Source organism: Haliotis rufescens, unplaced genomic scaffold (assembly GCF_023055435.1).
Source record: "Haliotis rufescens isolate VD_foot unplaced genomic scaffold, xgHalRufe1.0.p SCAF_29, whole genome shotgun sequence".
In the NCBI taxonomy this organism is placed as follows: domain Eukaryota; kingdom Metazoa; phylum Mollusca; class Gastropoda; order Lepetellida; family Haliotidae; genus Haliotis; species Haliotis rufescens.
Window position 1 is genome coordinate 538,438 of NW_025963990.1, and position 13,113 is coordinate 551,550.

The following is a 13,113-nucleotide window of genomic DNA, read 5'->3' on the forward strand; positions in this document are numbered from 1 at the left end:
CCAAGTCGGACATTTCTTTCAGATTTTATTCCTTCAAACCATGGGTCAGTGGTCAAAATAAAATTAAAAGAAAGTTCGAATTAAAGCCATAATTAGACGGAGGAATCAGGTAACTCTTAAACCTTTTGGCTCCAGTTCTTAATCCTACTTGCTCAAGCTGTTGGTTGGGACGAAGGGTATGAAAATACAAATAAATGCCTTCAGACATACGTTTTGTAATCAGTGTTTGGAGAAAGTGACATCAAGGCCTCGTAGAATTCACACATGATTGACCTGTCTTCCAGGTCTATTCCAAACATTCAACACTGAAGTCCTTAAGAACCTGTGTCAGGAAATGTAGAATAGTATGTTTTGGCCTTTTTAGAAAATCCATCAATCAGCATTTGAACCCTTGAACAATAATTGTAATGATTGTTTGTTCTTTGTAGTGGTCTGTTCAGTTAAGGGAGTGCACCTTCTAGATTCTTAACAGTCTCACCTGCACTTGTGAGCCTTGACACGTTACCAGAGATGCTGTGATCCACTGAATGAGTGTCCTGTGTTAGTGATACAGTCTTGTACATTAACAGTCTCACCTGCACTTGTGAGCCTAGACACGTTACCAGAGATGCTGTGATACACTGAATGAGTGTCCTGTGTTAGTGATACAGTCTTGTACATTAACAGTCTCACCTGCACTTGTGAGCCTAGACACGTTACCAGAGATGCTGTGATCCACTGAATGAGTGTCCTGTGTTAGTGATACAGTCTTGTACATTAACAGTCTCACCTGCACTTGTGGGCCTAGACACGTTACCAGAGATGCTGTGATCCACTGAATGAGTGTCCTGTGTTAGTGATACAGTCTTGTACATTAACAGTCTCACCTGCACTTGTGAGCCTTGACACGTTACCAGAGATACCATCCATTATGATTTCGATGGATTCTTTAGGATGTTTTTGACCAAATTCTGCCAATACTCCAAGTGACATGTATTACAAATTTTGTAAGACAAAACAACCAGTGATTTAGCCTGATTGTTGATCTCACTGCATTGTCACATATACAACCATGTTATAATCACACATAATCACCAGTTTTAACTTTGGTTTGGGTGATAAATGCAATACAAAAGATGTTGAAATCATCAAAGCGTAACAGTTTGTTTCACACCCCAGTTGTCCCAGGTACTCCGAATTTCTTCAATTTCTGGGTGGCATCTCTGCATTTGATTTTGTTTAGAACTAAATTGTATGCTGTGACTGACTCTAGAATGTGATTTCTGCTTGTTGTCTTGTGATTCTGGCATGCTGTGATTGGTGCTTTCAGAGATCCAACCATTGTGTCAATGCTAATGAGATGAAGGTACATCCTGCATATATAACATGTAGCCTGGCTTGTTTCATGCCTTTCTCCTAGTGTAGATCTCTGTAGCCTTCTACTAATATTACATCCTCGTGAAGATCTGGGTAGAGAATAGGTCTTTAGCAATCTATGCTTGTTGTAAGAGTCGAATAACGGGATCGGGTGGTCAGACTCGCTGACTTGGTTGATGCATGTCATCGGATCCCAATTGTGTGATCTCCTTCTCCTTCTACTAACAGTACCCCAGTAACTTGTAAAGATTCCGGGTTAGAATAGGGCCCCAGCAACCGATGCTGGTCGTCAGAGTGAATTTAGTGGATGGGAGGACAAGCTCGATGATTTGGCTTGTGTGTTGTAATCCCAGATTTACCCATGATAATCAGATTATGATCCTTGGGTTGTCAGTACCATATCCTTGATTCCTACATTCACTAAAGGGCTTCCGTTTATGACCTGTGTCACTTTCGGCCTTCTTCCAACGTTAAGCTGATGCACCATCATGATGATGATGATGATGTGACTAAAAAACTGCTGAAGTCAGCTTTGGGCCTCAGTTCACTCACTCACTCACTATACTTACTTAGTGTTGAGGCCCCAGTCGTTAAAGGCGCCGCAGTTTGCTGTGCGGTCGTAGTGCTGAGATGACTATGTTGAATGTAGCCCTGGGATAGGTTACACAAACAAATCTTAGCGCTAAGATGATTGTAACTCCCATGCTTTAACATCAGCTTACGACAGTTGTAGCACTATGATCGCTTGGTGGAATGTGGGCCTGTATGCTAAACCCACGATGCTGTGTTTCCTGTTCTCTGTGTCATGTATTTTTTCACAAGTGTGACGTTAGTTGTCTGCACCACCTTCGCTTATACAATCTACTCTACATACGTCAGCTAAATGTCATATTGCTTATAGTGGATTCTTTTGCTTAGTCACATCAACTTTGCCCATATGCTTTGTTCCCCATCTTTGTGTAAGTTGCCTCTTTCCATCTCTGTCATAAGAGGCAGAGACTGCCTCCCTGGTCTAATGGTAGAGTGTCTGCCCGGAGAGCGGAAGGTCGTGGGTTCGATCCCCGGTTGTGTCATACCAAAATACATTAAAAGATTAAAAGTACTTGTTGTTACCCTGCCTTGCGCTTGGCATTAAGGGACAAGGACTGGTCAGCTTGGAGTCAGTATTCTGTGTCTGAGTGGGGTAATATTGTTAAACTGTAGCATGGTATCTCAGTGGGCTAGCACTATGAAATCAGCATTAGTCCAGACTAGTACAAGCAGCCACACACACACACACACACACACACACACACACACACACACACACACACACACGTGCATGCACATTGTTACATAAGTGCAATAATCTTTGATGTGACATTAAACCCCATTTCACCTCCCATAAGAGGCAGTGACTATAGGAATCAGTTTCTTACAATCGTCATACAGCGACCTTAGTAATGTCACTTAGTCTGTGGGAGTTGGGATCACCTTAGCGTTAAGATCACTTAAGATACATCTATGGCAAGTTTATGTTAAATGACGGGAGTTATGATCACCTTAGTGCTGAAATCACTTTGTTGAATGGGCTTCTGATTGGCTTGACATGCAATTGTTATTTGGGTATTCATTTTGAGTCTTCATGTCTTCAACCACTGGGGTATCTGCTCCAGCCTTGGACCTCTTCCACAAGGCAGTCATAACACCATGGTGGTCGTAAGTCTGTGTTAGAGTATTGGAGTTGGGATAGTCTTAGTGCTAAGATTGCAGTCATAACACCATGGTGGTCGTAAGTCTGTGTTAGAGTATTGGAGTTGGGATAGTCTTAGTGCTAAGATTGCAGTCATAACACCATGGTGGTCGTAAGTCTGTGTTAGAGTATGGGAGTATGGATAGTCTTAGTGCTAAGATTGCAGTCATAACACCATGGTGGTCGTAAGTCTGTGTTAGAGTATGGGAGTATGGATAGTCTTAGTGCTAAGATTGCAGTCATAACACCATGGTGGTCGTAAGTCTGTGTTAGAGTATTGGAGTTGTGATAGTCTTAGTGCTAAGATTGCAGTCATAACACCATGGTGGTCGTAAGTCTGTGTTAGAGTATGGGAGTTGGGATAGTCTTAGTGCTAAGATTGCAGTCATAACACCATGGTGGTCGTAAGTCTGTGTTAGAGTATGGGAGTTGTGATAGTCCTAGTGCTAAGATTGCAGTCATAACACCATGGTGGTCGTAAGTCTGTGTTAGAGTATGGGAGTTGGGATAGTCTTAGTGCTAAGATTGCAGTCATAACACCATGGTGGTCGTAAGTCTGTGTTAGAGTATTGGAGTTGTGATAGTCTTAGTGCTAAGATTGCAGTCATAACACCATGGTGGTCGTAAGTCTGTGTTAGAGTATGGGAGTTGGGATAGTCTTAGTGCTAAGATTGGAGTCATAACACCATGGTGGTCGTAAGTCTGTGTTAGAGTATGGGAGTTGTGATAGTCCTAGTGCTAAGATTGCGTCGTGGTACAAGGCAGTGTGGAGTAAAACAACATTCACTCAGTCTCCTGATATGAATTTATTAGAAAATGTTGGAAGAGACCTCAGTTATTGTGTTTTGAAAAACGTAATTCATAAATAAAATTCACTTATCTCTTTGTCATAATATTTTTTTATTTATTGTTTAACAGTTATTGTGATTATTTTGTAATACAAATTTTAGTTCAAGACCCTTCTAGGTTCAACTGGTCAGTATCAAGTTCATTTATTAACCACTGATCTCCGACCTCTATTGCAGCTCCCCACCCCCCGAGCAAAGCAGCACATCCAGAGACGGAACCCCACCAGTCGATGCTGAGCCAGATATCCCCTACCCAGAAGAAGAGGATGGGTGAGCCACCGTCAGGGACAGACACGCCCACCCACTGCTGGATCTGTGACTGGGCATGGCTGTTCATCTTGGTGACACCCTCGGGAGGACAACCTCTGTCTGAACCACAATGCCCATGTCACGCTGTGTTCAACTGCTTAGGTAGCAATGGCCTCCGGAGGACTTGTGAAGGAACAAGCTGTCGTTGTTGTCAGGTTGAGCCGTGTCGTTCTTTGACATGCCTCGTCAGTATGGGTTGGGACGTGATGTAAAAGGGTGTGTAGCCTATGTATGTGTGACACCGGCGTTGTGAACAAGCTGTGGAAATAGGCTTGCTGTGAAATACCCACAGTTTCAACCCTTTGCTGTTTCAAGTTTGTCATGGCTCGTCGTGGACTTTCAGGTTTGATTCGTGACAAATAGCTGCCAACTGTCCCATTTTTTTAATGTTTTTGTTACGAATTTGCAACTTTTGTCCTTAATTCCTGTTAAGAATATGCCAATCTACATAAAAATATCACAAGGTTTCAATTTTCATAGACACTGATAAAGAGAGGGTCATTATTTAGCCTTACACCGTCAGCTATAAATGCTTCATGTTTATCGACTGGTATATCATCATATTTATAGGGTTGCATTTGTTCAATTGAGACACTCCACGGTATTATTGAAAGTTGCTTAAGTCGAGATAGAAACAAACTTTAAAATTATGAACTGAGTTTCGGAATCACATGGCTGTATTGTATTGTAGTCGATTCATATCGTCTGGCTTTGTTGTCAGTTAAAGAAGATTGTTGGAAAATACTAAACTGGGAAAATTGGCAGCTATGGTGACAGATCCTGCCATTTAAGTTCATGTTTGTCAGCCAATGTATCAGTGACAAGCATGAGCCACATTGATATGAACAGGTCTTCAATTTTCCAATGGTGAAAACGTGCAGCTGATTGACTCTGGACACGCCCATCCTCCACTGGACTCTCCGCCTAGTGGCCCCGCCTTCTCCTCAAGGGTGCCCCGCCCTCTTCTCTACCCCTGCTGTGATTGTTTCTTCAAGCTGCACCTCGCAGACACTGCTCAACACTGGACTACTCTCTGTTCTCAATTGTTTCCGCAACTTGAGATGACTCATGAACGTATTCAACAACAAGTGGTTTACCTCAACAGAGAATCAGTGGGCGTGGTGGGTAAATGACATTTCAGCAGTTTGACAAGTTGACAGGTAAACCTGCAACAATGAGATATGATTTGACATAATATTGTTATGTAGAAACATTAACTATATCATATTCATAAAAGGTATATTTTCCTGCTTGTGTGTTTCAGCAAATGGTATTATTTCAGTCCAGATATTTCTTAGTTCCAAATAATTTGATAATTATTTTATGAAATTATCGGTGAACAGAATTCTATGAAATGATTGTTTGGGAAATTCCATCAAGACAGAATATGAACTGTTTGATAGGTATAACTTTGAAGTTGACGGATGACAAAGTAGAGATAACATATGGATAACTTCTTTATTAACTGTAAAGGCGATGTTTGCAATGACAACGGTATAAGAACAATACCGAAACATTGCCTTTACAGTAAATAAAGGCATTAATTAACTCTACTTTGTCAAGACAGAATGTATCTAAATTATTCCCCTAAGAACTTTATTCAGTGAACGAAATATTGTTGGGAAATGTTTCTGAAGAACATTGTATTAGCAGTCCAAATGTCAAGATATCAGGACATGCATGTCACAGTGTTGTAGTAGTAGAGTATTGGAATCCATTGGACGAGGTAGAATACAGGTACTAATGGCTCACTGAAAAAGTCAAATTGTAAGGTTCTATGGAAGTTTGAAATCCTGAGACAACACAGCTGACAACTAGCCTTTGAATAGCCTAGTAGTTTAATTAGGATTTGACTTCAAGAGAAAACTGCTTTAGGTGGCATCCTGTTGGTGACAATTGCCATGATCTTACCTCCTCCTCTGACTTCCTATCTATTGCACAACACGTGTCCGTCTTGGGCATCTCTGTGTTTCATTGACCCTACTGTCCTGTCCACTAGTTACGACTGGAGTGTTGCTAGCTGTGGTATTAACCAGAGCAGTGTTCTTAACCAACATCCACAAGATGGCCCTTTTGATTTTTCAAGGTCAAACATGGTTGATTGTTTGTGGCTCCTGACATTGGTGGGTATCGACGTGATATAATTAACCCAAACCATGATGAGAGAAGATTGGGAAGAGTGGCGCCATATTGAAACAAATAGGCCGAACAAACCCTGGAGATAGTTGCCTTTGTTCCAACCGGAACCTTTTCTGGTTAGAACCAAGGTTTGATACAGTTCTCTGTTGGTAACCGAAGACATTTGGGTTGTACAGCCGATGAAACGCTCATGTTAAGTCAGCTGTTGATGGCTCACAGACATATCATGATGTTGCATTCAGCATTGTCTATTTCCTGTTTCTGTGATAATTCCCCATGTCCTACTTACGCTGTTAAACTGGTCTTTCATTTCTCCACTTGTTGATGACATCAGTTCCTAGGTATTAAAGATGTTTCTTGCATGTTACTTAACTGTTAATAGCCTTGCTACTGACTCGTTATGTTTGTAATTAAACTGTACAGCCAGTTGTTGTCAAACTTTGAAATTATTCCAATTTAATCCCAATTTCTAGTTAATGCAAAGAAATATGCATGTTGAAATATTTATATTTTAAGGTCATCTTTGCACATGAATATAAGAATCACCACGCAACATATATGGCCACAATGTGTGTTATGAGCATGTCAGGAAAAGAAAATAGCAACTGTTACGACTGAGCTTCTAAAACTGTTTTAAAACAAACCTATAATATTTGGATTAGAAACTCAGTTATGTTTTATGTTTTCATATTTGCTTTTGTTTGTACAATGATTAAATGCTTAAGTAGCATAAATTCATTAAAGGAGCACTAGGCTCTGGCTTCTGTGCTGACACTGCCCCCATGGGCTCATCAGCTGCTTGGAGCTGATTGGCTGGCTGAGGCAACTGAGAGGACGTGACACTGCCCCCATGAGCTCATCAGCTGCTTGGAGCTGTTTGGCTGGCTGAGGCATCTGAGAGGACGTGACACTGCCCCCATGGGCTCATCAGCTGCTTGGAGCTGATTGGCTGGCTGAAGCAACTGAGAGGACGTGACACTGCCCCCATGGGCTCATCAGCTGCTTGGAGTTGATTGGCTGGCTGAAGTAACTGAGAGGACGTGACACTGCCCCCATGGGCTCATCAGCTGCTTGGAGCTGTTTGGCTGGCTGAGGCAACTGAGAGGATGTGACACTGCCCCCATGGGCTCATCAGCTGCTTGGAGCTGATTGGCTGGCTGAGGCAACTGAGAGGACGTGACACTGCCCCCGTGGGCTCATCAGCTGCTTGGAGCTGATTGGCTGGCTGAAGCAACTGAGAGGATGTGACACTGCCCCCATGGGCTCATCAGCTGAGTTGATTGGCTGGCTGAAGCAACTGAGAGGACGTGACACTGCCCCCATGGGCTCATCAGCTGCTTGGAGCTGATTGGCTGGCTGAAGCAACTGAGAGGACGTGACACTGCCCCCATGAGCTCATCAGCTGCTTGGAGCTGATTGGCTGGCTGAAGCAACTGAGAAGACGTGACACTGCCCCCATGGGCTCATCAGCTGCTTGGAGCTGATTGGCTGGCTGAAGCAACTGAGAGGACGTGACACTGCCCCCATGAGCTCATCAGCTGCTTGGAGCTGATTGGCTGGCTGAGGCAACTGAGAGGACGTGACACTGTAGGAGGAGTGGACATGCTGTGTCATGTTTAGGACAGTCAGCCTGCCCACTGCTCAACATGAAACACCTTGAAAAAGCCAGCCAATTCTGAAGGCTTGAGCCTAGTGACCCTTTCAATTCTAAAACTACCATAGATGCAATGTTCATGAATTTGTAATTTTTGATTGGCTCTAATCATGACACACATGACCTTGAATCATTTCATGACAGAAATAGTTTCCTAAATAATATTGTTATCACTGACCTGAGCAACATGAACAATGGTTTATGCAGCATATTGTGTTGGTAGAGATTATGCGTGCCTGTTACTCAGTGTCCACACCAGAGCTTCGTATGACAGTAAGAAGGGGTTCACGCAGGTGGATCACCTGCTTTAACACTGAGTGTCCACACCAGAGCTTCGTATGACAGTAAGAAGGGGTTCACTCGGGTGGATCACCTGCTTTAACACTGAGTGTCCACACCAGAGCTTCGTATGACAGTAAGAAGGGGTTCACTCGGGTGGATCACCTGCTTTAACACTGAGTGCTCAGCTTCACAAATTGCCAGTGTTGTTGTAGGGAGGAGAGAATTTCATGTTTTCCTAAATCTAGTTTTTTATATTTGGAGACTTTGTTTCTCATCGTCATCAATTGAACGTTGAATGTGGATGTTTATCAAGTCCCCTTGTTGTGTGTAGTGATGGATGGAGAATGTTGAATGTTTACTTTGATTTACTTGAACAAATCTTTGACATGAAGCGGATCTACATGATTGTTAGTATGAAGGCTCTTATCCAAGGCATATGTTAAAATTCTCTTACAGTCTTGTGTGTGCACTGATCATGTAGATTAGGTTTTTCGTCCTATTTTTCGTCCTATTTTTCGTCTGTCTAAATAGTTTTTTGGATGACAAAATTAGAATTAAAACAAATGTGAAAAGCTGTGTTCCCTACAACGGAAGCTTCCTTTAACCTTTAACCTTTAACCTTTAACCTGATTTTTGTTTAAACATTTAAGCTAAGGCCCTTTTTGTGGTCAATAATACATTTGACCTTTTGTCAGCAACTTTTTGCTGTTTAAGACATCAAAATCACTTGGATCAAAGACTTGCTCCTGATCAAATATTAGAAAATTCTTCTTGAAAACCATGTAGACATCTTGTACAGCATTTTGCATCTGAAGATATTGTCCCAGAGACTCTGTAACACAAGACAGAGAGTGTTACACTTTGCTGGTCAGTAAGATCCTGTTGTCTCAAGCACAAGCTATTTCTCTCCCTCCAGCTCTAGGGTCTTGTGTCCATCATTTCTTATAGAGATATTACTTTAAAGAGATGAAGAATGCTATGTCAGACTTGTTGTAGGGGGTCTAGTCTCTCCTGTTGTGCAGGTATGCTTGTTTCTTCAATGAGCTATTAAAGGGGTACTCCGCTCCAGGGTTTGTGTCCATTCCAGTGTAGATGTTGTAATGCTGGAGTTTCTGCTCTTAGTGGTGATCATGTGACAAGGATACGCCATAGGATGCACTGGGTCACAGTTTGAAATAGACATCGGCTGGCCCGTAGGTCCGAGACCGACAGATTTGTTCTCAGGCTGATAGTTTTAAATTTCAGCAAGCCCTTATGGCCTACAGTTTGTTCAGGTAATTATTTATTAAGCATTATTTAAGAAATGTGATAAACATAACTTTCATGTTTATAAGTGGTAGGATTAGACCTTTCGAATGGTGTTTGACATGTAGTCGCAAAGATGTTTTACAAGCTAATGATTTCCTGATAAATGTAGGCTTCATCTATCACAACTGCGTCTGTGGGAACTCGGTGTGATAGCTGTCAAGGCTTCTGGTTGACTGATTGTGTTTTGTAATTTAAATTGCAAGTGTATGTCTCCCTGCTTCAGCTAAAATGTTTGGGCCTACAGTTTTTCCACAGGGCCTACAGTTTTTCAAATGGGCCTACAGTTTTTCAACTGGGCCTACAGTTTTTCCACAGGGCCTACAGTTTTTCCACTGGGCCTACAGTTTTTGAAATGTGCTGGCCCTTAAGGCTCTCAGTTTACTCTGCTAGTTTCAGATCCAGTGATCTAGATATGTAACGTATCCACAGGTCCTTACATCATGGTGACTTCTCCTGAGTATACAGAGTGTCCATCCCTCGATAACCAGCTGGTTGCTGACATCAATCTTTAGACGTATAGCATGTCCCTTGTCACATGATTGGCCTAAGTTAGAATTGCGAGAGATCTCGTTGACTGGACTAGGACTAGGAGTGTCCTGTGTCACATGATTGGCCTAAGTTAGAATGGCGAGAGATCTCGATGACTGGACTAGGACTAGGAGTGTCCTTTGTCACATGATTGGCCTAAGTTAGAATGGCAAGAGATCTCGATGACTGGACTAGGACTAGGAGTGTCCTGTGTCACATGATTGGCCTAAGTTAGAATGGCGAGAGATCTCGTTGACTGGACTAGGACTAGGAGTGTCCTGTGTCACATGATTGGCCTAAGTTAGAATGGCGAGAGATCTCGTTGACTGGACTAGGACTAGGAGTGTCCTTTGTCACATGATTGGCCTAAGTTAGAATGGCGAGAGATCTCGATGACTGGACTAGGACTAGGAGTGTCCTGTGTCACATGATTGGCCTAAGTTAGAATTGTGAGAGATCTCGTTGACTGGACTAGGACTAGGACTAGGAGTGTCCTGTGTCACATGATTGGCCTAAGTTAGAATGGCGAGAGATCTCGTTGACTGGACTAGGACTAGGAGTGTCCTGTGTCACATGATTGGCCTAAGTTAGAATGGCGAGAGATCTCGTTGACCGGACTAGGAGTGTCCTGTGTCACATGATTGGCCTAAGTTAGAATGGCAAGAGATCTCGTTGACCGGACTAGGACTAGGAGTGTCCTGTGTCACATGATTGGCCTAAGTTAGAATGGCGAGAGATCTCGTTGACCTGACTAGGACTAGGAGTGTCCTGTGTCACATGATTGGCCTAAGTTAGAATTGCGAGAGATCTCGTTGACCGGTCTAGGACTAGGAGTGTCCTGTGTCACATGATTGGCCTAAGTTAGAATTGCGAGAGATCTCGTTGACTGGACTAGGACTAGGAGTGTCCTGTGTCACATGATTGGCCTAAGTTAGAATTGCGAGAGATCTCGTTGACTGGACTAGGACTAGGAGTGTCCTTTGTCACATGATTGGCCTAAGTTAGAATTGTGAGAGATCTCGTTGACTGGACTAGGACTAGGACTAGGAGTGTCCTGTGTCACATGATTGGCCTAAGTTAGAATGGCGAGAGATCTCGTTGACCGGACTAGGACGAGGAGTGTCCTGTGTCACATGATTGGCCTAAGTTAGAATGGCGAGAGATCTCGTTGACTGGACTAGGACTAGGAGTGTCCTTTGTCACATGATTGGCCTAAGTTAGAATGGCAAGAGATCTCGTTGACTGGACTAGGACTAGGAGTGTCCTTTGTCACATGATTGGCCTAAGTTAGAATGGCGAGAGATCTCGTTGACTGGACTAGGACTAGGAGTGTCCTTTGTCACATGATTGGCCTAAGTTAGAATGGCGAGAGATCTCGTTGACCGGACTAGGACTAGGAGTGTCCTGTGTCACATGATTGGCCTAAGTTAGAATGGCGAGAGATCTCGTTGACTGGACTAGGACTAGGACTAGGAGTGTCCTGTGTCACATGATTGGCCTAAGTTAGAATGGCGAGAGATCTCGTTGACTGGACTAGGACTAGGAGTGTCCTGTGTCACATGATTGGCCTAAGTTAGAATGGCGAGAGATCTCGTTGACTGGACTAGGACTAGGAGTGTCCTGTGTCACATGATTGGCCTAAGTTAGAATGGCGAGAGATCTCGTTGACTGGACTAGGACGAGGAGTGTCCTTTGTCACATGATTGGCCTAAGTTAGAATTGCGAAAGATCTCGTTGACTGGACTAGGACTAGGAGTGTCCTGTGTCACATGATTGGCCTAAGTTAGAATGGAGAGAGATCTCGTTGACTGGACTAGGACTAGGACTAGGAGTGTCCTTTGTCACATGATTGGCCTAAGTTAGAATGGCAAGAGATATACATAATAAAATTTGACTTGACGGATAACTGAAACAGAATCAAACTTGCTGGGACTGCCATTTGCTTCAGCAAAGTACCCCTTTAAAGAGCAAATGTTGATTTTCAATGCAAGGTTAGGACACTTAGTCATTTGTCTTGCAGGTTATTGTGTCTTTCTAACACTGAAGCTCTTTGCTGCACAGATAAGGTTCCCATTGAAGTATTTGCTTGTTAAACTGTTATTATTTGAAAACGTAAGTCATAATGGTTGAAGGTACATAGTGTCAGGAGAAGGAACAGAATCTGCCCCTCACCAACGGTGTTTACTAGTTTGTCATTTAGCTATGTTCCTGTATGAGTGCATCCTCTGCTTCCACTATCATCTCAACACACTTTCACAGGCGCCATCTACTTCCTGTAGTAGCCTCATTCTGGACAACAACCACAGAACAGGAAGTGATGCCCTGCCCTCCTCGCTGAGCCTTAGCAGGGTGTTGGTACGATTCATCCTACGTACTTAGTTCTTCCCAGGGTCTTGAGATTGAAGCATGCATGTCAGTTGACATTGTTTATTCGTATCATTTGGGTTTTTTGTTTTTGTTTTCAACATTGTGCACCCCTATTGATGCCTTTGTGAAATGTTTTATTTATTGATGCCACTATTGTTACTGTGATATGTATTTATGTTATCTAGTTGTGCTTTAGTTTTCAGTTAACAGAACTAGAATCTATTGGTTTCATGGTGCAGACCAAAACCTGAACACCGTAGCATTGTCAGAACTGTTACATCAGTATGTTAAGCAGCATTAGCACGACATTCAACAATATATCTCGCATAGGATTTCTATAAACTTGGAATCTTTGACCAAATATGCTTTAATTCATAATTTGTAGTTATTATCTGCATAACTCTGTATGATTATTTGAGACTAATATGGATGGTTTTGGTAAGCACGTACCAGGGGTATTTGAATTCTAATTTTAAAAACCCGACTTTTAAAACCCCGCTAGCACGTCCACTGAAACAACTAGGGCTGACCACCACACATTTTTAAGATTGTAAAAAAGATCTGTAGTATGCACAAGAAAACACAGATAC

General features: G+C 42.6%; 1 protein-coding gene across 1 annotated transcript in view; it reads left to right on the plus strand.

The window, feature by feature from the left end:
* The window catches only part of LOC125384198 (calmodulin-binding transcription activator 2-like), a 48,401-nt gene extending 36,946 nt beyond the window's left edge, over positions 1–11,455 (plus strand). Inside the window, exon 21 of the mRNA XM_048402712.1 lies at positions 4,114–11,455. Within this exon, the coding sequence (XP_048258669.1) occupies positions 4,114–4,210 (97 nt within the window). The 3' untranslated portion in view covers positions 4,211–11,455. The remainder of the gene's footprint in view (positions 1–4,113) is intronic.
* Positions 11,456–13,113: the final 1,658 nt, after the last annotated feature.